Source organism: Castor canadensis, chromosome 3 (genome assembly GCF_047511655.1).
Source record: "Castor canadensis chromosome 3, mCasCan1.hap1v2, whole genome shotgun sequence".
Classification (NCBI taxonomy): domain Eukaryota; kingdom Metazoa; phylum Chordata; class Mammalia; order Rodentia; family Castoridae; genus Castor; species Castor canadensis.
The window spans coordinates 130,508,115-130,535,025 of record NC_133388.1 but is presented as its reverse complement, the minus strand read 5'-3'; the positions used below and the strand labels follow the sequence as shown (position 1 = coordinate 130,535,025).

At 37.0% G+C, this 26,911-nt stretch overlaps 1 protein-coding gene across 1 annotated transcript; it reads right to left on the bottom strand.

The window, feature by feature from the left end:
- Positions 1-1,652: 1,652 nt before the first annotated feature.
- Bpnt2 (3'(2'), 5'-bisphosphate nucleotidase 2) lies at positions 1,653-26,610 on the bottom strand. The gene is made up of 5 exons (XM_020184808.2): positions 25,938-26,610; positions 14,051-14,213; positions 12,723-12,818; positions 8,564-8,725; positions 1,653-7,298 (listed from the first exon to the last, which is right to left on the bottom strand). The coding sequence occupies exons 1-5, from the start codon at positions 26,322-26,324 to the stop codon at positions 7,027-7,029; spliced, it is 1,080 nt and encodes a 359-aa protein (XP_020040397.1). The 5' UTR covers positions 26,325-26,610; the 3' UTR covers positions 1,653-7,026.
- Positions 26,611-26,911: the final 301 nt, after the last annotated feature.

The window sequence follows — 26,911 nt, the reverse complement described above, 5'->3', positions numbered from 1 at the left end:
TGGACAGGAGTTTAAATTACCCCTATCTCAGCAGTGGCTTAAAAAAGACAAAAAGGAAAGAAAACATTAAGGGAAGCTAGATAAACAAAGCACATTCTTCACCCAACTGTCCTTCCGTGAGCTGTGTACTGGGAATAAATACAGTTATTATGGTATATTTTAATAGTTCCAAAGCACTACAAATGACTTAAACAATCAGATTTCAGAATCTCTGAAAAGCATCAGTCATATGCTTCTTCTAGTATTCAAACAGGTGCTCTTCAACAAGTAACCATGGCCTTTAGAGTGGCTAGATATGGAAGGATGGTAGTGAACTCCAGCACATCTTACACTACAAGTTCACAGCTGAACAGTGCTCATCATCTTTTGAGGGCAAGCTCAGATTCTTTTCTCACCCTGCCATCTTTACACTCAGCTTTGTTGAGGAGATGCTAATCTGCAAAGCCCACAAATACTTCAAGAAATCCTTAGGAAATTTAACAAGAAAAATTTTAGAAAAGTTGTACTCTTGAAAGAATGTCCATTTATGTTTGAGTGGTTGCTGAAGGAATTAAGATGTCATAACAAGAAACAGCTCTTAACAGCAGTAAGAAACAGTTTGCCAGTGATCAAATGAAAGGTCTTGCTATTATTCCAAAGCTTGCTTTATTAATTCTGAGCAAAAACCAAACTAAAAAAAATTTTGAGGCTGGATATGTTTATTATCTAGAAGACTTGAGAACAAAAGCCTTGGGTAGTTCAACAAATTTTTTTTTTATTACCACCTGCTATAGTTGAGATGTGTTTGTGTCCCAAGGGTTCATGTGTTGAAGGATGGGTCCTGAATATGATGATGTGAGAGATAGACCACTGAGGTGCAGCCTAGTGCAACATCACTGGGGGTGCTGCTCTTAGAAGAGATTTAGGGAGTTTTTAGGAGAGCAACTTGGTAGAAGCCTCACACTGATCCTTGGATCACTTTTTGACTTCCTGTCTTGCAGTATGATCATATTTTAAAATGATCATCTTGCTCCCACACAGTCCCACCATGAGATTTCATCAGAGCTAATCAGCAGCAGTGCCATGCCCTTGAACCTCTGGAATGGTGAGCTAAATAAATCAAGGTACATAATCTTAAGTATTTTGTTGTAACAAGAAAAAACAACTTTTTCTTTTGTACTTTTCTTTCCTCCATCTTAACTTTTTAAAAATCTGACAAAGGATTCGAGTAAGAGTTTTGCTGTCATGTAAATACGTTCTCAAACAGATGCTTTTTGTGGTGAGAGGAGACAGAAAAGTTCCATAAAATTAAGGGTTAAAAAGCCGATTTATTCAGACAAAAACAGAATGGAGGTCAACATAGGCTGGTGGAGTGAGGGCAAGATGGGAGCCATCAATTGACACACGATTTGTTTGGAAATGTAGAACTGGTTCTGCAAATGGACAGTGGTAGAGATCACACAACACAGTGAGTGCACTTAATACCATCGAATCATACACTCAAAAAAAATTTTTTTTTCTTCAGGTGCTGGGGACCGAACTCAGGGCCTTGCACTTGCCAGGCAAACACTCTTCCACTGAGCTAAATCCCCAACACCTGATCTGGTAATTTTTATCTATGTTTTACTATATTTTAAAAGAGAGGAAAAAAAGTAAATTCAGCACACCATCTGTTTCAGACATGACCAATTTATTTAGAGCTCAATTTTACTTGGCAAAGTATATCTAGGGGTAGAGTTTGAGGTAATTTTCATTGGAAGCAATCACATTTTCTATATTTAATTGGCCATAGGATATAGTATCTGTAGGAAAGGCAAAACTTTAAAAAATAATTTAGTGTGTGTAGGATGATAATCACAGGTATTTATAAAAGAAACAACTAGCTTATACAACTGAAGCATATAACATGTTAACATTAATAGTAATCCTTTAGTCAATTTAGTTCAACACATACTAAGGATCTAACTTATGCAAGTCAAGTATTGAGGTTATGATGAAAACCCCACAATCATGAAGAGCCAATCCCTCTCCTGAAGAAGTTTATAAACTAGTAACAATGTATATAAAAGTGGTATATACATGAGGGCTAAAAAAACTGCTCTAAAGCCATGGTGAGAAACAGCTTATTTCCTAGTAAAGGTTGGAGTTGGGACCCACTTAACTTTCACCATCTGGGCAAGGCAAGCCAGAACAAGCCAAGAAAGCTGTGGCAAAGAATGTCTCCACAACAGGAAAAGGTCTAGCTCCCAATGGCTTCAAGTATGTGAAAGGGGAAAGAGGATTCAAAAGTAAAGTGTTTTCATTTTAACTTCTTTCACTGTTGACCCATTTTTAGAAATGGAGTAACAGGTAGTGATGACAAAAAAAAAAAAATTTGAAGAGCCAGGGACACAGACAGGAAACACTTTCATAATTTCAGTGTAAACCCAGCATATACATGTGTAGCTGCTCAAGGTAAGTCAAAAGGGAAAAACAAAACCCTGGCAGTGTTATTGTTCATCATTGCAGAATATGGTTTCTTCTGTTAGATTTAAAAAACTACTTGTGGCTCTGCCAGTAGAGTACAGTAAGTGTGCGTAAAAAATAAATGTTCCCTCCTTAACACTACACGAATGATGAAGACTAGACAAGTTCATTTGGGGAGAAAGAAAACCTCTTTGTAGCTTAACTGTCCACTTAGTATGCTTTCTTTGCTATTTTAGAAAAATACAGAAAAGTTGCTCCTTAATAAAAATTCACTACTTGCAATACATCTTAGAATTTTAATGGAAAATACTACTAATAAAATGTCAGCTTCAGCTTTTGCAAGTCATACAAATTATGGTAACTGTAATACTTTACGAACTCTTACAAACACAATATAGAACAAATTGTTTTAATATTATCAACATCATCCTTAACTTCAAAATTTGGTTTGTATTATCTCAAAAACATAAATCTCAGTTTTCCACATTAATTCACCACCCAACTTGAAAAAGAATCTCTGCCAATGATATATTGAAATGCATACAACCTACCAGGCTTTGAAGAGATCAAAATAAATAATTTATAAAACCAACATCTCAAAAAACCAAAACCTCCTTTTGAATTACAAATTTGATTCTAATTGCCCACAAAGTAGCTGCTAATCAGAATTAGAATCTTCTCCTTAGGAACTGTTTGTGATGTCACATACATACAGTATTAACATTAACAAATAACTGACATGCTACCATGAATAGCTTTTTTTAAATAAAATGACTAGAAAACTAGAACAGAGAAGTTAGCACACTGAATTGACTTATTTGAAAGTAAAATTTGTAAAATGTGATCTATCCTGGTATTAATTTAAAACTCAAAACATGAAATATCATTTCAGACTTATATACATCAAAATGCCAGTTCTTATAAAAATGTACTTTAGTTGTAAATGCTAGATTATGCAAAAATAATTTCATATCAACTTTATTTAATTTTAATGAATTTCCCAACTCCAATATTAAAAACACTAAAAGAACTTAAATTTGAATGGCAAAAGTTCCTATTTTTCCCATCTATTAAAAAAAGGTTTTGTTTTTTCCTTATCAATGCCCTATTATTAAGGCACAACTTTTTTTAGGATAAAAATAAAACCACAGATTAGGTTATTTTCCACAACAGTTGTAAGACAGATTTTTTTTTAGGCATATAATTAAATATATCTTAAACTCAACCAAGCTATAAAATAAAAATTGACTATTTCTACCTAGGGGCAATCAACACATAGCCACGATAAGTAGTTGTAGCTAGTCATCTGAATAACTGCTTTTATGTCAGGAAGGCCTTCAAGGTGTTACTCATGAGAGGAAAGCTGAGTATTTTATTTACTGCAGTGGCACTCTACTTTACTTATGCCTCAGCTATCAGAGACAGTTGTTACCTTCACAGACTGAGTGAAGTCTAATTTTTCAATTTAGCATTAAGACAAGGGTAGATCCAAGGGGCCAGGCCAGATGCTTGCCTGGTACCCCTCCTCAGTTGCCTTTGCCTCTCCTCTCCCTCTTCTCAATCAAGCCCCCATCCCACCTCCTTTGACACAATTTGCAAGGGACTCAAAGGGAGCACACAGCAAACAGGAAGACTTTTCACAATTGCTTAAAACATAAACCAAAATGACTGTTACTTCAGTATACATCATAAACAATCTGAATATTATGGATTTAAAATAAAAAAAACTCACTAAAATTGGGGGGCAAGAGGACAATCACATACCAAAGACAAAAAATATGGCCATCTTGTACGATCTTGTGAACTCAAGTGAGATGGGGGAATATGAGTAAGAAAACAGGAAAGGTGGTTTTCTCCAGTAGGGTTATCTATCCAACTCTCTCATATTTTCCACGTTTACATTCTTGAGAGATGGGTGGGAAGAAATGCTTTAGACTTGACAACATAAAGGTTCGTGACCTTGAAGGTGATTTTCCTTTTCTTTCTATATAGTCTGAAAAGTAATTGTCAACTAGGCACCTACCAGGATTGATCTCCCTCACTGGAAACTTCACCAGAATATAAATGGGCCAAGGAGACAGGTATAGGATAGAGATCAAGAAGGCAGAGGAGGAGGCAGCTGGACACTCAGGTTATGATGACACTGCTTCTACTAAATATGATATATAAAACTCAGCTTTCTAGGGAAAATTATCTCTAAGTAAAGGCAAGGATGAAGGAAGGGGAAGACCAGGAGTTCAGCAAGGGGAGTCACTAAAAGTAAACTGTACTTACTTTGCTAAGTTTTAGAAATAACTTTATTAATTCTAGGAGTGGTTACATACCTTACTTACTCATAAAGGTGTTTTACTACTTAGTATGTGCTGGCACAATAATGTCTCATGAATGTAAATACTGTTTCTTGTCATGTATACTGGCTTTGAGACATAAACAAAGTTTTGAAAATGAGCTTTCTATAAAAGTACTTAAAAAATCTTCAGTAACTAGGTTATACCCAACAAATTATAAAAATAATGTATTTAACTCTCAGCCAATAGCTTGATTTTGCATATAACACATCTCCTTCACAGCCTTAGTAATGCATGAAAGAGTTAAAAATAAAACTAAAGTAATCATGCTTAATAGGTACTAGTTTTACTTCAATTAAAGCATAAAGTTTCTATATATTTTAAAAACTCTAATTAAATTTCACTTCCTACTTGCCAGTCCCATTTTTCTTTGATACACAATTAAAAAAATATTTGTTACAGGACTCTAATAATATCTGTCTTTGCCCTCTCTTCTAAGGAAAAAAGTGTTTCCTTTCCTTGTCATATTGTGAAGAAAAAAATGTCTCTGAAATTCTTTTCATAACACTTAAGTCCTATTTAAATATCGTTTCAACTACTAAAATGTTGGGTGAATTTTCATTGAACAAAGGCCTAATGTACCTGTTAATAGTTGCTAGATACGAAGTGAAAACATTTGTAGACTACTAGATTCAGTTCACTAATGAGGAATTAAGGGGTTTGGACAGTATAACATGCACATCTAAAAAGCATGTACATCCTACCAGGCTGGAATGTACATTCTTTGCTCAATTTACTTCCAACATAGGAAAATAGAAAGTTGTTTTAGAGTTAAATTTTTTTAAAAAAGAAAAAAGAAAGCACGCATGAGAAATTCCTTACTTTATAAGTAGGTTATGGCCTACAAGGGCATTGAAGACACATGCAGTAACAGTACTGACCGCTTACATGAATTTTCTAGAAAATCACACTGAGAGAACACACATCTCAATAAAAGAAAGCTTAAAAAGCAAGCACCACAATGTACACTGCATAACCTTTTTTTTCCCCCTAAGCAGATTGGGCCAAATGAACAGGAAAAAAAACCTGCATCAAAGTTTAACTTTCATTAATGTAACTGGAAGGGAAACTACAAAGTATCTCAAAAGTTACTACTTGAGAGTTTGGTTAGGTTAGGTACATTTATTAGTAGTACTTTATTAATAGTAAAAGCAACCACAGCAAAAGCAACCATACTTATTCTTGATAATGACAGCTCTCTATATATAAACCTGGCAAAACTTTTAAAACTGATTAAAACAAAGTTCCTGAAAATTAACAAAAACTAGTTCAATCCAGATGTCAGGTAACATTCAGACGAGATCGGGCGCGTTCAGGGTGGTATGGCCGTAGACTCAGGTAACATTCAATTACAATAAAATCATTTATATTCTTATAGTGCCTTGTAACATATTTTATCCTTAAGTGTAGTAAAATCATAGAACTAACCCTGAAACCTAAAACCAAACCTTATAAGTTAAAGACTAAATGTTGGTCAGGAGGGAACAGATGGAACCATGCATCTTTCACAGGGAATATGAAAGTCAACAGCAAGGTGGCAGAAATGTTGAACCCATGGGTAAAAATATACTTTTCTTTATCAAAACAAAACACACATACACACACATACACAGAAAATTACAATTACAATGCAAACCATCACGTCTGTATTTTTTTACTAGCTGGTGAACCTGTTATTGAAATTTCAAAGAAAAGATCAGTTTGAGCTTTTTCCATTTTAATCCATGGAAATAACAGATGAATCAGAGCACTTGTTGCATATTAATGAATGAGGCTTCTTGTGCTTTCCATCTGAATAGGAGTAAAAATCCTGTTACTTTATTCTCAATGAGATATAACTGCAAAGTTACATTAAACAATCCTTCCTTCAACCCAATTCTATATCAAAGTATTAACAAATAATGCAGATTCATGATGTGTGAAAATGGTGACTCATAACAATGTAGACTCAGCTATAGATTTTAATTCACAAATATATATATATGCGCTTGTATATGACAACTGTACGAAAATAGTCTCAAAAATAAAGACAATACTTGAGACATGAAGCAACCCATTTTCCCTGATTTTCCATCCTATTTCAGGGAAAATAAGTCTCTGATGCTTCATAAATACTTAAAAAAGTTCAGGATGGCCTTAACCATGCATAGTCTCCACCAATCATTTGACACTTCCAGCAGTTCAAGCTGACCATTTCAGCTCTGGAAGAGATGCACCCTGTTGTCAGTTATGCTTACTTATGTCCTGTCTTTTCTAGATCTGGGAGTTTTCTGACCAGAGCCTGGTGGTTCATTTTGATGCTAGCGAGAAGTCCCCCTTCAATGCCGTCGGACCCTGTATAACTGATTTCTTCACCACTCAGGGTGGTCATATGCCCCCCAAGGGCTTTTAAAATGGCATTACCAGCACAAATATCCCACTTTTTGATGTATGTCACATGGATATATAGATCAGCTTTTTCTTGACTTTTATCAGGCACATCCAAGAGTGCTAAAACTTTATAACCTAAAAGATAAACACAGAATTTAGGTTATTATTCAAAAGATCTTAAGAAAGAAATGTACATTTTTGACTGAGCACACTGTTTTGAGCATGTTGAAAAAAACAGGACAATGTGTACACACTGTACTCTCTTTGTAACTCTCCTAAGTCAATAATTATGTCCAAATAAAATATATTTTTACAAGTAACAATACAAACATTAAACTTAAGGAGTAAAAATATACTGCAAAATAACTTACTAAACTAGTCTCAAGTGTAACCAAATATGCCTTCAATTTTTTAAATTTTTGTGGTTGTTTTCTACAAAGGACACATGCAATATGTATCATGTTCTATGAAACAACATTATCCTGAGGCTAAACACCCACAGAGACTACTTAAACATCTAAGTAGGACTGACTGAAAGAAGAGAACAAAAACCAACATTATTACTCTTAAATTCTTCTTGTAATGAGGAGGGACCGAAAAGAATAAAACCAACACAAATGTTTTCTGGCCATAATTTGCTGTTTACCTGAATTAAAACCCTTCTGACATGTAACAGCACTCATATATAATAGAAGTCATCAAATGGTCCCCAAGCCAAATCCAGATCATGGTCTGTTTCTGTACATATTTCACAGAATATTTTTTCATAGCTTTTAGAAGGTGGCTTTAAAAAAATCAAAGATAATATGCCACAGACTGTTATGTGGCAGGGTCTAAAATATTTACTTTCTGTCCCTTTTCAGAATGGTGGGCTGACCTCTGATCTATAATCAGGTAATATAACAGCATGGAATATATAGTCAATGAGTGGTCACTTGGGTATCTTACTCATCCAGACGTCAAGTTGCAGAGTTCAGGGATGTTAAAAGTGACTAATAATAGCTAGGGTAACTCCTGGAATCCTTCTGCCATATGAAACATCTTAAGTGCTTGATGTTTCCTCCTCTCCCAGACGTTCCCAATATTAAAATAACAGAACAATTATTTTGAAGTCAGACCATATAAAAAGCAATTACTAATGGTACAACAACGATGGAAAGATGCTTCTGTAGTATTTGAGGAAGAGAAATCTTTTTTGTTGAGTTCTTTTCCTTCTGGTATCACCAATGCCAATGAAATTCCATCCTAGAGATTACCAAGCAGGAGAATGAGCCTGCTTTCAAAGTATGCTATTCTTTCTCACTTTCTTCCCAAGCCTGGAATAAACCAATCAGTCTCCTGACACAGTTTTCACCTATGCTGAGAACAGTACCAGGAATCACGCAGGAGGAAGAACATACCAGCACCACCAGCTGGGATGATTGTAGTCTGGTTTCCAAACGTCTGAAAAGCAACCTGTTTGACCATCCCAGAATGGGAACGAGACACAACGATCCGTGGGGTCTTCTCATTGTAGGAAGAACGTGCTTTCACATTTGAACCACCATCTACCATTGCCCAAGCTGAAAAGCAAATGTAATATCCATTAACAGCACTGAAGCTTTCAAATTCTTTTAACCCATTACTCTTAATCCACTTGTATACTAGGTATAAGTTACACTCTTTGTAACTCTTAATTATCCAGAGACTGAAAAAAAAATCTTCCATAGAATTATTTTTTTCTGCAAAACAGAATGTTTTATTTTTTCTAAGGACAAAAGTAAATTTTTTAAAACAGGTATGAGCTGGATATGATGGCACATGGCTGTAATCCCAGCTACTCAGGAAGCAGATTTTGGGAGGATCATAAATCAAGGCTAGGCCAGACAAAAGTTAGCATGACTCCATCTCAACCAGTAAGTTGAATGTGGTCATGTATGCCTATCATCTCAGCTAGATAGGGGGCACAGGTAGGAGGATCACAGCTGGGACAGTTCAGGCAAAAATCAAGACCCTATTACAAAAATAGTTAAAGCAAAAAGAGTTGGGGACATGGCTCAAACCCCAATACAACTGAAAAAAGAAAAAGACAGGTATATATTAAGACAAAGTCAAAAACAAGGTCATGTACTCCTCCTGTGCAGTCAGAGAATGATTATTATTTGGCTGAAGAGTTCCCCTGCTGTGTTAGCTGAGCCTCCACTGGGACTGTACTGCAACTCGTATCTCCCTGCATTTATCACTCTTCCTTCTCTCCCTTCACAAACTTGATTCTAACACTCCCTACTAAACATCCTGCATCTAATCTGCATCTCATTCTGATTCCTGGGAAGACCAACCTGTGACAAACATAGCTCAAATTTTAAAACTGACTTTTATCCCATACTGTTTTACTTTGGATATATTCATAGCTACACTTATTTGCATATTGGCTCAAGCTTCTAAGTGGCTTTATAAACAGAAAATAGTTGAAGTAAGCTAGTTAAGTTTACATGTCTGTTTTATCAGGGAATATAAAAAGTATTACATTTCAAAAGAGAACAGACTAAAGGGGGGAGGGAACCTCAGAGATGGCTTGAGATGTTTTTCTTGGCTTGGAAGTTTTCTTCACTGGCTATCAAACTATGAAAGCCAGCCATCTTCTTCAGAATTATCCCAATTAGATTATTGTTCCAGCATTCACTCACTATGGAATTAAAATATAGTCTACCATGGTTAGCAATGAAAGTAGATTTATCATGAGTTTATTCCTAGCTACAGAAATAAAATTTAAAAAATTAGCAGAGTTTGGATTTCTAAGTTCCCTAAAGATGATAGCCACCTCCTGGACTCTTCTCGTACCACCTTCTGAATACCATACACACCCCATAATGGGAATGATCTAACCCTATAGAGTAAGTAGGAGACAGGAGAACTCCAAACACAAATATATGAGTGCAGGAAAAAAAACACGGAAGATCAGCAGAGTACATGCTGGATTTTACCCCATTGTGGGGATAACAGCAAGGAGCTTCACAGAGGTATGGAGGTTGGAGAACTTTCAGTGGTGGTAGATGAGGGCCAAGATTCTTCCCCAAGAAAAAGGTCCCATTTAATATGAGGACTACTGAACATAGAACTTCAATTTGGCAACAAAGCATTGAGAAGAAAAAGCATGGGTTCTTTCCTGAAAAAAATATTCTCCCCACTGGAGGTGGTCTGTATTTTAAATCCTTACTCTGAAAATTAGTAAAGAGAAAAAGACTTAAGCATTTACCCTGCCTTTCTAGAAGAAAATACATCTCAGTTAACTCCAATTGATGGAAAAAGTACTCAATAACATATATAGAAAACATAACAGAATTAGAAAATCTCATTTTGTAATATCCTTAATACATCTTAAATCTATTATGTGAAGAGTTTAATGGAAAATAGATCTCAAATAATACCAAGGTTACTTGCTGGTAGCAAGAAAAAATAATTTTGTAATTGAAAGCTCCGGTCATGACTACTTTAACCACCTGAATATCATTAATAGTGAAACAAGGAAACTCTATACATCCTATCAATATAATGCAGAAGTACATGAAGAACATATACAATGTATTATTTTATTTTCTGGCAGTACCAAGGTTTGAACACTTGGCCATGTGCTTGCTATGAAAGGGCTCTACCACTTGAGCCAACCCTCCTGCCTTTTATTTTCCAGTTAGTGTCTCAAGCTTTTTCACCCAGGCTGTCCTCAAACTTGATACTCCTATCTCCACCTCCCAAGTAGCTGGGATTGCAGGTATGAGCCACCATGCCCAGTTTTACAATGTATTCTTAATAAAAATGTATAATCTTCAATCTAATCAAGGCTTCAGATCTAATATGTACTTTATAAAAATAAGATATAAAAATAAACAAGTTAAACAAAACCCTTAGGAAACAATGAGACAAATCCAAAAGACAAGAGAAATGACTCAACAAGTCAACACTACAGGCATAAAGGGGGCTGGAAGTTGATTACAAGAATTTAACAATCTTAACAACCAAAAGAAATGCATTCACCTGACTGGGTCTTGGCTTGAAGTAACAAGCTATAAAGTCTACTTTAGGAACAACTTGGGAAATGTTAATACTTGATACCATTAGGGAATAATTGTTAATTTTAATATATTAACAGTATTCTTGTGGAGAAAAATGTCCTTAGTTTTTAGAGATGCGTAATTAAGCATATATGGTAAAATGTTATGACACCTATAATTTTCTTTATATAGAAGAAAAGCAGCAAATATGCAACATTATTAATCTGGAGGGAGTATGTGAGGATTCATTGTAATTTTGTTTGTTTGAAAATATTCATAATAAAAGTGAAAAGAAAAATGAAGAAGACAGAAAAGTTTTACTAAGAAGTGAATTTACAATGACCTATCTCTAGAGGTCAGTATTGTATAAGAGGATAAAAATAGCACATTTCAGTAGATAATATCAGAATGACTTTAGATAAGAATTATTAATTTACTATTTTAAAAAATGTACTTCATGTTAAACTCAATATATTCATTTGTTAACACTTATGTGGACACATTTTAAAAAGTATAGTAGGTACTTAAATAACCATACACAATGATGAGAAGGTAACAGGAGTCAAGTAAAATAGCAGCTGCAGAATGTTGTTTACCAGTAAGATATGCTAAAAATGCCCAGTAAAAATAAAAAGTAATTGACACTTTGCTATATAGACTTCTGATATTAGAACTTATTTATGTATTACTTCATTAAAATATTATTCAAGTATTTCTTGTTTCTAAGAATTTTAAACATAAGGAATTAATTCTAAGCAACTGATAAGAGGGTTTTTTTTTTTTTTAATGTGGTACTGGGGTAAGCCCAGGGCCTCATGTATCATGCTAGGCTTTACCACTGAGCTGTACCTGGGCCCAAGTGGTACGAATTCCAACTGCTACAACAACATGTAGTTCCCACTGTAGTCACAAACAGCTAAATTCTGGCAAACATACAATAGTTTACAAACAGTATCCCTGCCAAGATCAATACACAGTCTGGGTTTGAAAATAACATTCTGAAAGGAGGACACAAGGCATCCAGGAATGGAAGCTGTGACACTTAAGAGTGTGGTAATTAGCATGCATTTTCACATGCCAACACATTAGACAAGTCAGCTTTATCACAGAAGAATGAAGTTTTTAAAAAATTGGGCATTATTTCTATTCTTTCTGCTAATATAGACAAATATGGGAAACCAAGGCTCAAATGTGAATCTCTATGCCTATCTAACATCAATTTTCTCTTCATTGCTTTTATTGAGGCTTTAATTTTCTTTCGATTAGTCAATGAGATGAAGCAGAGATTAAATGAATGGAGCTTTAAGTTATTTTTGCCTAGCAAAAAGAATATCTGGGATAGAACTTTTGCTCTTCTTTTCCTTTTCTTCTTGCCTAGAAAGAGAATGATGGTAAAAAGGAAGACCTGTCTTGAAAGTGTAGGGAACAAACTTTAATAATTACCAAGCTAGCTACAGATGAGATTTTAATATAATGGTTAAGTACAATAAACAATTCAACAACTCTTGAAAGCTCTCACATTATTTCATACCTGTATATTCAGAAAATGGCTTATGTATAACTCCTAGCACAGGTTTACCATTTACAGCTACACACACCATAGTAGTGACGTACTTTCGAAGATCCTCTGTAAGGAAAAAACAAAACACATACACACAATTGTCAAAGTACTGTGAACAAATTCCATATATAATACTGTACTTAATTTCATTAAAAATTTATATGCATGAAATGTCTCTCAAAGATAATCTCCTTAAGCAAACAGAGTCCAGGGATGAGGGCCAGTTATAGGAAATAGAAAAAGCTCGGGTTCCAAAAGCAGATTATTCGGGTTATTTTCCCAGTCCACCATCTTATTAGCTGCATATCTTTGGGCAAATAACAATTAATGACCCATCTTTAGGTATCAATTAAAGTATCTTTTATTTTAGAATTAATTTAAAAATCAAGTTAGGCACTTACAACAGTCCTTGCATAAAGGATATGCTTACTAAATATTGTTATTATGTGATCAGGCCAGTACAGTTTAGGAAAAATGTTTTGTAAAAAAGCTTTACTAACTCATGCAAACATGGAAAATGCTGTTTTATAATTTCAGTTTACACACACACACATCCCTAGTGTCTTTCACTGTTCTCTAAATAGCAATCTGTTGGTTCAAGTTAAGTGCACAGAATATGAAGGTCAAAGAGTAGAAGCTCCCATATTCAAGGAGCTTACATCTAGCAAAACAAATAAACAACTAACTTCAACACATACAGTAAGGTAAGAGAGAAAAAGCAGGGTAAACAAGGCCTAAGAAAGGATGCACAAAAATGAAACCTGAGCTAGGACTAGGTAAAAAGAATGTGAAGGGGGAGGGTAATTCTGTTTTGCTACTTCTTGCTTTCTAGGTACCCAGGATTTACCATTTTTAATTCCAAGGTCAAATATTGGTCAAATTCCCAATATTCCAAACTATTCTGGTTAAATAAACTTCCTCACTAATAGGTGTCTAATTATGACACTATGTTGCTGTTATTGTTAAAAATGTTCCTTTATTGATGAATCAGTACGCCATTGATTCTGAGCTGCTGTGAATAGAGGAATACATTATAATACAGGAATTGGGGCAAAAACACACAGCTGAGAATTACTGAACCAGTCCAAACATTTCATATAATTCTCATTAGCTTTCTTGTCTTAAAATCTAACTGGATTTCCAAAACATCTATCTATCTATCTATCTATCTATCTATCTATCTATCTATCTATCTATGTATCTATCTATCTATGTATCTATCTATCTAATCTATCTACCTGGTCAGGTTCTTTAATATAAATGAGTAGTAGAAAGAATAAGATTACTTTTATAATTACCTGTATATTCCTGTGTAGCATCAAGAGGGTCAATCCAGACAGTAACACTTTCTGCTGGCACCTCTTTTGGGGTAGATATTTCCTTCATGATATCCTCAGGAATTTTATGATCCCATAAAATAACCTCCTTATCAGTTGCATCCACATGTTCCTCAGTATTTATCTATACCAAAAATAGAGGACAGTTAAAAAATGAAAAAAATTACTATTTAATAAAACACAACAGAAAAAAATACTTCAGACAAAATAACACAAACTGTCACTAAATAAATCTGTATTTTTTTTTATTTCAAGGTACTCACTGTAAAATGAAAGTATTGTAAAAAAAAAAGATTCCAGTGACATCTTGTCTTTCTAATCTAATACTCAAGTTTGTTTGTTGGTTAATCAAGACAGAGACTTCAAATACAGAAAGAAACTAAGTATCAAAGAAATGAGCCACTTAAAACTTAATGATGGCTTAAAAAAATAACAGTTGTAAAGACTAGACATGGTAGTATACACCTGCAATCCCAGCATGCAGGAGGCTGAGACAGGTGGATCACAAGTTCCAGGTCAACCTGTGCTACATAGTGAGACCCTGTCTCAAACAAACAAACAAACAAACACCCCAAGAACAAAGTAGAAAAAATTTTAAACTTTTAAGTATGAAAATAGATAACATTCTAGAATACTGAGCACAAGCAACTATAGCTAAAAGTAAATAGAAGTGGCAATGCCCTCAACAAAGCAATTTTGCCTTAAAAATTGGGAATTATGAGTATTAAGAAATAAAATGTTCTAGAAAAAGAGATCACCTAACATATACCTTTAACTAATAAGGAAAAGGAAATCTGGAAATTATGAAACAGATAAGATATCATGAAACTTAAATAAGCAGAAATAAGCAATTAAAAGAGACAAAGAAGCTGCATTTTTTAACTACATATCAAAAATGTATCACAGGATAAGGAGGTAAAGTCAAATTTTCTACATTTTACTTATTAGAGAACAAAATTAAAACATAAAATGATTTACCCTACAGATACATAAGGGTGTAGTGTGAAGAAAGGATACATAACACACACATATATACCTTTACAGCTATTATTTTCCATAAGTCATCAAGCATGTATGAATACATACAATATCATCTATAATAAGTATTATACTAAGAAAATACATTATAAATTGCTTTAAACTGAGATTTCTAAACCTTGGCACTACCAACAGCTTGGACTGGTTGATTCATTGTTGTGGGGCTGTCCTGTGCACTGAAGGATGTTTAACAGCTAGATGTCAGTAGAACCTGCTACCATCCCTCAATTCTGACAACCAAAATGTCTCTAGACATTGCCAAATATGCCCTCACCCCATCTTATGTATAGAACCTCTGCTTTAAATAGATTAATACATCCTTTAAATAGTTTCATTTGTAATTTAATGACTTTAAAATGTTTTAGAATGTCATTAATTTTTGGAAATTAGGATATACACAGAGAAGCAAACCTAATAACTGGTTGCACTTTAAAAATTCATAAAAATCTGTCAACCCTACTCAAATATTGGCTCAATCAGAAGACTTCCTCTATCAGATCATGATATATATGAAGAAGAAATGTGGATTTCATTCTAAGCAGAAAAGGCTTTGGGTCCTGTGCTTTCTGAGAAGGTCCCTTTCCATAGTATGTAATGTTTATTCTGCATATGATGCCATACAATACTGGAGTGACTGCAAACTGAAAATACATAGTCATGTATTTTACTTTTTACTCAAAAAGGCACCAACATCGTAAAAATGCCACAGCTATCAGCAACTGCTGGAAGGCCCCCTGAAAGTTTCCAAGGTATTACAGAAGAGGTTAAGAATAGTTATAGTCCAGAAGTATCAAGCCACTTAAACCACAAAATATTTCTTAGTACCAAGCATAATAAATATCTGATTCATCCATTCACTTATCCATTTATTAATTCAGCAAAGATTTACTGATTGCCAACTATATGCCAGATAGTTTCAGGACCTAAAGATAAAGTGGTAATCAATATGAGACAAAAATCTCTGCCCCTGTGAAATTCTGATTCTAGTGGAAATGAACAATAAATCCACATAAGTAAAACATGTAGAATGACATACAGTATGCTGGATAGTGATAAGGAGGAGAAAATAAAGCAGAGAAGTACAGGAGGAATTTTGCTGGAGAGTTATGGTAGGGCTAATCTATGAGACAAGGTGGCTAGAATTATTCACAAAAGCTACAAACTGGAAACTACCTAATATTCATTAACTGATGAATGGATAAACATGATATATTCATATCAGACAAAGTCATTTAGTCATAAACAGGCTTAATATGAATGAAATATTGATTCATGATAGAGCACAGATGAACTAGGTACTCAGAAGGCAGAGATCAAGAGGATCGCAGTTGGAAGCCAGTCCAGGGCAAATAGTTCTCGAGACTCTATCTCCAAAAAAGCCCATCACAAAAAAAAAAAAAAAAAAAAAAGACTGGAGGAGTGGCCCAAATGATAAGAGTGCCAGTCTAGCAAGCATGAGGCCCTGAGTTTGAAACCCAGTGCTGCCAAATAAAAGTAATAGAATATATAAAAATTGTTAGGTATAAGATAAATACTTATCCACTACATTTTTATATATCAGCAACAAAAATTTAATTTTTCAAAAAAAATCATTTAAACTAACAAATAAATTACCTGGAAATAAAACTATACAAGATATATGGAGGAAATTAAACTTCTTTAAAAGCCATTAATGAAAACCTACACAAAAAGAAACCCCATTTTGACAGACTTAAGAAAATCCTTACTGATTTTTTTAAACTTCTCCTTGGAAATTGGTAAAGCCATTCTGAAATTTACATGGCAGAGTAAAAGCCAGTAAAAGTCACAATATTTTGAACCAAGGGAAAAATAAGAGAGTATCATGGTGTAGTTGACTTTCCCTACCAGACATCAAGACTTAGGTTTCTGCTAGAGCAGCTGAAACAGCAATGACAATGCTAGGTTATATCAGAGGAATGAGTGCAGCAGTAATACCATACAAAAAGGAATGAACTTATAAATAAGTAAATAAATAAAATACTCCCAGGAAAGTTTAAGTAGCTCATGGATCTTGTCCACTGTAGTTTACAAAACTGGCAGTGATAAGTCTGACTAGCAACTACTGAGCCTTATTTATTAAGACTTGCCCAGAAGTGAAGTCAGTTTCTCCATGCACTCTACTGAATGTGAACACACACATTATGAACTTTATTTGAATAGATCTTCACTGAGAATCAAGTTAGGGAGAAACAAACGGAGTAAGACAACAAGAACATCAACATAATCTCCCAACCTACTTCTAGGCAAGTTCTTTTTTATAACCTGCCACTACCACTGCACACCTACCAATTTAATAAATTCACTACCCTCCACTGTAAACAGCCTTATAAATGGCTGCTAAGGTCAAAATCTGGAAGTCTTTCTTAATCCTTTTCTACAACCCACATTTGATCAGTAAGTCCTGAAAATCTACCTCCCAATCTTAATGTTTCACCATGTCTACCAAGAAAATGCTAGTGTTGTTAAGTCACTATGATGGATCTGTCACTTGAATTCCTATTATAGCCTTCAATTATTCTTGTCTCTTACAGTGTATTCATTCACTCACTCACTCATTCATTCAATAACCGTTTAATGACTACTATACACTGAACTGTTTTCACACCCAACTATAATAAATAAACAGACAAAATCAGAGCAGCTTGCTTCTCAAATAAGCAACCTGTCATCTTCCTAAATCAGATCATGTCACTCCCTGTTTAAAACATTCCAAAGGTTTCCCCTATGCAGAGATAAATTTCAGGCTCCTTACCATATGTACCGGGTAAATCCTGGATTATTTCACGCTGTCAACCACTGTCCAGTGACTCTCTCCATTTGGACCCTATTTACTGGCACTCTAGATTTACTAGTCTTCTTATAATCCCTTGGCCTCAGGGGTCTTTGAACTTGCTGAATTCTTCTGCTCATACACTTTCCCCAGATTTCTGTATGATGGCCTATACTTTATCATCCAGGTCTCAGTTCAAATGACACTACCTCAGACTGGTCTTTTCTGACTACCACAGGTAAAGTAGGACTACCAAACACTCTTCCTACAGGACATTATTTTTTCTTCCACAAAGTCCTTATCAGTATCTAAAATGACCATATTTACATGTTTACTTATCTATCATGATCAGCTCGGACACAGGTTCTGCCATAGTTTCTTCACGACTATAGTCCCATCCCGACAGTCTAAACCAAAGTAAGTGTTCAATAAGTGCTTCTGGGCTGAAGCTATTATTCTTAGCTACTAGTTTGTTTTTGTTTTTCCTTCCCCATAATACTTTTCTACTCAATCTATTCTACTTCCCTCATGCTTACTGCCTATCAGAGACTTCAACAGGGAACTGAACTCTAATAAATTAACTGTAACCTTACAAAAATCCTACACCTACCTACAGACAACAGCCACAGCCAATCACCACTCCCAAATCCATTAGACTGGGAATGAAAAATGCAGCTTTTAAAGAACCTATAATTTTAGCAGGGTAACAAAAAGCTTCTAGGACTCAGCAAACTGCAAACTGACTTTAGGCTATGCTCATAAATAACATCTTATCTGACAACTATCTAAACATTCTCATATTAGACCAAGAATGGACTTCTTTAGCTTAACTGGTCTGATGAAACATTTCTATAGCTCACCAAATTCGGTTGTGTTTTTCTTCCTTGGCACTTAAGAGACAACACCTGCCATCCCCCTCAGACTGAGACTATATCACTGAACTCTGTGGTTCTTAGGCCTTCAGGCTTGGACTGAGCTACACTACCTTCTTTCTTGGGTCTCCAACTTGCAGAATGCAGATTGTGGAACTTCTCAGCTCCATACTCCATGAGCCAATTTCTCATAATAAATCCTTATTGATTGTTTCTCTGGAGACCTCTGACCAACAGAGCAGCCATTCAGTAACTCTATTCTAAATGTATAAACATCCCTCATCTGTCCTATTCTGACCTTTTCCAGAAGCCCTTTGTTATCAATTACAACCTCTCAAAAATATTCTTTAACATGTTTCTAGTGTCACATATCTTAAATAAAACAAATACTGCATACCAAAAAAAAAAACCTACAGGAGGAAGAATAAAGGAGAATGATGGTGGGGGCGAATTCACTATGATATATTATAAGAACTTCTGTAAATGTCACATTGTACCCCCAGCACAATAATAATTTAAAAAAAATCTACAAATCTTCTCTTAGTCCCAAAATGCCCTAGCCAACTTATATAGAAGTCCAATTTCTTTAAAGACTTGTCTTTACTGTCTCCTCTTCTCACCTATCCCTGTTTTCAATTTTGCTTCTTCTACAACATGCCACTAAGGAAGCTTTCACAATGGTTGCCAATGATATATACACAAAACAATGATCAGACCTTGATTAGCGACTGCCTGAGTTCATGTTAGGTATGTGACTGACTTCAGCTTAGTATCTAACCTTTCTTAGCTACAGTTACCTCACTGCAACAAAGAGAAACAGATATACCTCCTGGATTCTTAAGAATCAATGAAATATAAAATAGTAAAACTTAATACAATTCTTAACATGGAGTGAGCATTTAATGAAGGCTGGCTGCTATTACTCTTACTAAATGATTGTTTTCAGTCTTTATTATCCTTCTGTGGTCCTAGTCTTATCTTCCCCTTCCCCTTACATGGGCTCCCTAAGCAATCCTGTCCCCAGCCAGTTTCAATTAACATTGCAATACTGATGACTCATAAATTTGTATTTCCAATTCACATGTCCCTTTAGAGCCTCAGACTTGTATGTTCAACTTCCTCCTTAACATCTACCCTTAAACACACCAAAGGCACCTCTACCACAAAGCTAACATGGCCCTCATAATCCACCTCTCCAACTTGTCATCACTCACTCCCCTTTACTATCAACAAAACCATCGACAGAGAAAACTATAAATATAAGATCTACTTTTTCCTGGTTAATGGTGCTGGGGATGGAATGCAGAGCCTCATACATGCTGAGCAAGCACTCTACCACTAAGTTACACTCCCAAACAAATAGTTTTCTTCTTGTAAGCAAGAATCATTTTTAATGCATCCCTGAAAATTTTTCATGTCTTTCTATATATTCCCTACAAACACAACCCTAATTTAAAAGATATCACCTCTGACCTGAAAAAGTCTCCTAATCTGTCTTCTTGTATCCACTTTCTCCCTTCAAACTACTCTCCAAGCATCCAGTCTGAGTCTCCATTCATTCAAAACACTGCAGTTAAGAGTGTACTTTTCTTACACTCCCTATACTGTTTATATACAGAATCAGACAAGCATGTGACGATTCTGAATTATGTGACTCTTACTGAACCTAAAATTATTTTCTAGCTGTGCAGTCTTTGACAAATTATTTATCCTCTCCAGACTGTTTCTTTATCTGCAAAATGGAGGCAACATTACTTTCCCTATGTTGTTCTGACATTAAAAAGGTTAGCTACTTACCAGAGGCTAATGTTAGCTAACTTTCCCTCAATGCCTTAGTTCTGTTCTTCTTGTGTTCCAAGGTCTATTCTAACAGACACCTAACTAGTTTCATCTCCAAATGCCCAAAGCCTCAAATACAGCATATTGCAGGTCTCAAAGTCTGGTCACCTTTTAGTACTCTAATATTAAAGATCATATACAAATTCCAGTGATCTTGGTATATGATCTAGACCATGCCTAACTTTCTAATCTCTTCCACTTAATTGTCCCAAATGCATCATGTTGAAGTTCATCATATTACTTGAATTTACTGTGGTATGACTTCTCTTGGGCCTGCTCCTTTGAACTCGTTTTCTTCTCTGCTTGCAGGGCACATGTCAGTACCAATTCTGAGTTATCCTGATAAAAGAAGTTAAGTGACTGGCCAGAGCCACTTAGTCTGGTGACTACAAAGGATGTCAAAGCAGAAGTTCTCTGCACTGTGTTAGTGCTTCTCAACTTTTCCAGTGAGTACTTCTGTTGAGAGATGAGTTTAACATCTCCTATCCTATAGGTCAAGAAAGGCACAGATGCAACCTGCTGCTTCCATGTTGGAGAACTATGCTTTATCTTCAAATAAGTCACTGTCAAAATTTTAAACAAGACAGGCTAAGAACTGGAGCCCCACAACTGGTGTCCTCTATGCATTAAATAAAAACTGTAAATCTAAGTTTGTTTTGTTGCTATAAGCCCACTCCACAAAACTACATCTTTACCCACAAGGGATATAATCAGAGACCATGTCATACAAATGGCTGCAGTTACTATTATTTTGACACAGTGAAATCAAGCATTGCCAGTTTCCCTGAGGATTCTCCCAAGATCCATGTCTTGAAAAAGACTGAAAAGAAAATCCATCAATATAAGGTCAAACTTGAGTTTTGTTTGGGCAGCACACACTTCTCTGGAGTATGGTTTGTCAACCTGGGCACCAACTGACAAATTGGGCCAGATAAGGACTGTCTCATGCATTGTAGGATGTTTTCTCTCTACCCACTTGGTGCTACACAGCATTCTACCCATGGCTGTGACAAGCAAAAATGTCTTCAGACACTGTCAAATGCCTCTTGGGGAGTGACTTCTAGTATTTTCTTACTGAAGAAGGAACATCGAATAGAAAAGCTCAGCACTCACATTCTAGATAGGAGAGCAGTGGGAGAAACAAGACTTCTCCCATTTGTAGAGGAAAAAAAAAAAAAGAAAAAGATTTCAGTACAAGGCAAGAGATAGGGATCTAGTTTCAGTCTTCTACATATGTATATCCAGTTTTCCCAACATTATTTGTTGAAGAGGCTGTCTTTTTCTCCAATGTATGTTTTTGGCACCTTTGTCAAAAATCAGCTTGGTATAACTGTGTGGGCTTATTTCTGGTCCATCTATTCTATTCCACTGGTCAATGTGTCTGTTTTGTGCCAGTACCATGTTGTTTGAGTTACTATGGCTCATAAAACATAGCTTGAAGCCCGGTATTGTGATAACCTCCAGCATTGCTCTTTTTATCCAGGATTGCTTTGCCTATCCAAAGTCTTTTGTGCTTCCACAAGAACTTTCTGGGGATTGCACTGAATGTTTAGATTGCTTTCAGCCTACAGCTATTTTCACAATAATGAACATGGGAGGCAAAAATTCGAAGTGATTAAACCTGAAACTTTGAAACTACTACAGGAAGACATAGGGAAAACACTGGAAGATATAGGCATTAGTATAGGCAAGAACTTCTCGATTCCAATAGCTCAGCAAATAGGACTGACAAATGGGATTGCATCAAACTAAAAAACTTCTGCACAGCAAAGGAAAACAGATACTAGAATGGAGAGACTAGATACAGAATAAGAGAAAATCTTTGCCAGCTATTTACCTGACAAGGGGTTTAAAAGAATATACAGGGAGCTCAATAAACTAAACTCCAAAAGAACCAAACCCACAATTAATAAATGGACAAATGAGCTGAACAATTCTCAAAAGTATGAATGACCAACATTCCTAGCCATAAAAGAAATGCAAATTGAAGCAACACTAAATTTTTATCTCATCCATTCAGAATAAATGTTGGTGAGGATGTAGGGTGAAAGAAATCCTTATACACTGTTGGTGGGAATACAACTTAGTACAGCCACTATGGAAATCAGTACGGAGGTTCCTCAAAACACTAAAAATAAGCGGGCACTGGTGACTCATACTTATAATCTTAGTTACTTGGGTGGCAGGGATCAGAAGGATCAAGGTTCGAAAACAGCCTGTACAAACAGTTTGTAAGACCCTATCTTGAAAATACCCAACCAAAAACAGGGCTGGTGGAGTGGTTCAAGTGGTAGAGCACCTGCCTAACAAGCACGAGACCGAGTTCAAATGCCAGCACCACCAAAAAAAAAAACACCCTACAAATAGAACTATCATATGCCCAACTATTCTTGGGCACATATACAAAGAATAGTCACCTGCACACCCATGTTTATTATAGAGCCAAGCTGTGGAATCAGCCTAGATGTCCCTTCAACTGATGAACAAATAAAGAAAATATGGTATATACACAATGGAGTATTATTTGGACATAAACAAGACTGAAATTACATCATCTGCAGAAAAATAGATGGAATGGAACTGGAAATCATCCTATTAATTAAAATAAGCCAAGTTTAGAAGAACAAACATGTATTTTCTCTCATACGTGAAATCTAGAATTAAAATGTGTGTATGTATCTGTATACCATATATATCTGTATACATATATATGCACATACATGTACATACAAACACACACACACACACATAAAAACATGACTGCAATTGTGGGACTGTTTTGGGAGGATGGGAGAAGTGGAAAGGAAAAGCAAATGGAGGGTGAGTATCAAAATACATTGTGTTTATGCATGAAGATACCATAAGGAAACCCACTGAAAATGATGGAAAAATATGGGGGAGAGGAGACAGGGAAAAAGAGAGAGCAATGAGGTGGTTAATCTGATCAAAGTATAAAATATGTATGTGTGAACCACCACAGTGAAAGCCTTTGTACAATTAACATAAATTCATTAAAAAATGTGGCTTTTTAATAGTCATTTTCCATGAGGAAATAAACTAAGTAGGATATGAGTTAAGTTTCTTAACAAAAAATTTGGGGTAGATGTGGCTTCAAAAACAATCAGGCATTGAAGACTGTGCTTCTAGACGTTTGGGGAGGAGAAGGGAGAAAAAACTTAGGATTGAATCTCTACTTAGATGGCTACAACATTTGCCCTCTAGTCTAATAAAACTGGAATAAAAGAAGATAGCTCCACATGATACCATCCCTATAACAATGTGTAAATGAACACAATCTCCTCTATTCCAACCTAAACACTAATTATGTATAGGCAAACATTTAAATAGTCACAAAAAGGCAAAGTTATGTTCTATTAAGACAGAGAATTAAACAATCCTAAACCCCAAAGCTTAGCTTTTGTGTTTAATGCCACTTGCTATTCTTGGCAGCTATTCTCTTATTGTTTTCCTAGTAAGTGAAAACTCAAGCGCATGCACACACTACACATTATGTGTCATTACTTAAGATACTTTTCACTTTACCTTTTTGAAAAAAAAAAAAATTCAACTCTGCTAAATTTTAAACTTCTATGACTGCATGTTTTTTCCCCAGGAAATCATACTGTAAGTTTTAAATATCCTCCTAAAACTCTAGATAAAATAAAGAGTTAGATATTTCACATAAGATGTGGAATGGAGGGCTTGTGAGTGACTCACGTGGTAGTGTCTGACTAGCAAGTGTGAAGCCCTGAGTTCAAACTCCATTACCACCAAAAACAAAAACAAAAAGTATGTGGAGTTTCGGGAGCCTCAGATATCCCATTTTTGTGAAATTTATAGTTCCTGGATGAAATGAAGCTCTGCATAGCCAGGATCTGGACACCTACAATATACTCAGTGAGTGATTATCCTTAATACTATTACACTATCACACATCAACTTCTCTTAAATGTCTGCTTTGTCTATAAACTTTTAGGCAAGCACAAGCATTTTGGAGAGGAGAATGAAAGACAGTTCACAAGCATATCTTACACCTAGATGAAAACAAAGATAAGTATTATTTGTGATGGTAAAAAAAGAGTAGGGAAAAATAAAAAGTGGAAATATTCAGCGTTTTGTTTGAGAAGACATTTGAAAAAAATTCTACTAATGTTAATTACATCTGGCTTCTAGCAGTTCATAACACAAATGCAATGTTTGGAAAAAAAATAAAAGAACACAGATAAAAATGGAAGAATGAAAGAAAGCAAAAAAAAAAGGTAAGGGGAGAAAGAAAATCAAAGCAGTAGTACACGACTGGAAGGAGAGTTATGTAAGATACAAAATTCTACAGTGGCAATATACTAATTCTTTCAAGAAAAGTAAAATGTCAGACACCTTCCAAAGACGCTTGGGTTTAGTTATCACTGTTTATTTAATAAATAAAATTCCACTGAAAACAACTTTCCTTTCTAGTAGACAAAACCTACTGTTAGGTAAAACACATTTATAAGATATTGTTAAACACTGAGCTCTTCCTCTGGAACTATAATAAATTCAAAAAGGGTTTGAAGTATATTCAACTCAATGGCAGTTCCACTGAATTCCAAAAGTATTAATAACAAATCCAGAAGGTCTGGATTTCCTTAAGAAAATGTCAACTCCTCCAGAAACCTACCCGAAGAAAAGGTAAATGTTATTCAGTTTCATTCTCCGGCATAAATATGGCTCTCTAATCAAGTGCCAGGTGGCTACACCGCTGAAATAAAGTTGCTAGGAAGTGCCTTTCCAAACGCTTCCTTGAAGGGCCCCCCCCAACTACATGCTATTCAGCGGGTCCTATAACATTACAGCTAAAGTAATTTATGAGCACACCCCCTGCCCCCAACGCCCTGCGTGCTATCACTTCTGCAACAAGACTTCTAGTTCTTAGCCTTTTAGTTGGCCTGCAGGAAACACTCTACAGTCACGACCCTTCCAGTAATGAACTCCAGGAGGAACAGGGACTTGCTGGCTCTATCCCCTTCATTTACACAGCCGGCCAATGCAGTTCATCTTTTCAGCCTTTTGGCATCAACTCCCACCCAGAACCCGGCCCCAGGTACACTTCGCACGCACACAACCGAGGAGACTTGGCCAAAAGGGCATGGGCGGAGAGTCAGACTAAGTGCAACCCTACCAGCATTCAGGGAGGCACTTGTGTGTCTCAATCTTCGCATGTGCAAAATGGGAGCGAGAGGCTCCACCGCCAGGGGCTCCCCGGCCCGGGAAGGCGCGCCGCCCTCCGGCTCCCCCGACCCACCCCGCGCCCTGTCCGCCACCCACCCACCTGCACGCTGGGGAAGGCGGTCTTGAGCAGGTAGAACATCTTGCGGTTGGACAGCACGTCGCCGCTGGTCATCTTGTCCTCGGCTCCCTCGCGCGTCTTCCCCTTGGACTTCTCGTGGAGGACGTTGCTCTCACGGACGCGCCGCACCTCGTCGCCGCCGCGGACAGCAGCCAGCACCGACACCGCCAGCATCTCGCGCAAGTCCACTGTGCCCCCGTCGGCCGCGGCCGCGGGCCCCGCCGCGCCGCCTCCCGGCTCGCCGCCCAGGCCGAAGAGACTGAAACGGCCAGCCAGGAAGCCCGAGTACAGATGGTAAAGCACGCCGAGCCCCAGCAGGCAGAACACAGCCACCCCCAGCGGGGACAGGCGGATGCCCATGGGGGCCATGGCGCGCGAGGCCGGGCACTCGGGGCGGCAGCCCTCGCAGGCCTCCCCGCTCCCGCCGCCGCCTCGCTCCGGGCCAGGTGCCGCGCGGACTACACCGGAGCCCGCTCCCCGGCGGCCGCGCACCCCATCGCTCCCTCCCGGAAAGGCCAACCCGTGCCTCGAAGACCACCGTCGCCGTCCCCGCGCGCCCAACTCCTCCCAGGCTGCGCGACCCCGACTCCTCCGCCGGCCGGCAGGTCTGACTTCCACGTTAGCCAACCGCCGCGAGGTGAAAGGGGAGCGTGGGTGTGTATCCGGGTTACGCCGGGGGGCGGGGCAAGGTCGGGGGCGGGGCGTGCTTTGCCCCGCCTCCCGGGCGGGGCGGCCTTGGGGGCGGGGTGGCCGGCTTCGCGGGCCGGGAGGTAGGTGCTGGATTGCCTGAGCTGCTTTCTTCTGTCTCCTCCTCCAGTGGCCTTCGGGTTTTCGAAGCACTCCAGGAGGCTGTGAGCTACTTAAAGAGTACTGATTACCGTGAGGCTATTTAATTTTCCTTTGCAGCACTACGTCTGGCTGAACTAAAGCCACAGTCCCACATCTCAGATTGTGTA

Bases quoted from the DNA above. Each gene is read 5' to 3' on its own strand.
- Bpnt2 (XM_020184808.2), bottom strand. From the start codon at position 26,324: ATGGCCCCCATGGGCATCCGCCTGTCCCCGCTGGGGGTGGCTGTGTTC. The intron at 14,214-25,937 runs GTGGGTGGGTGG...TTTTTGGTATAG, and splicing joins CCGCCTTCCCCAGCGTGCAG to ATAAATACTGAGGAACATGT. The intron at 7,299-8,563 runs GTATGTTCTTCC...TTTATCTTTTAG, and splicing joins CATCCCAGCTGGTGGTGCTG to GTTATAAAGTTTTAGCACTC.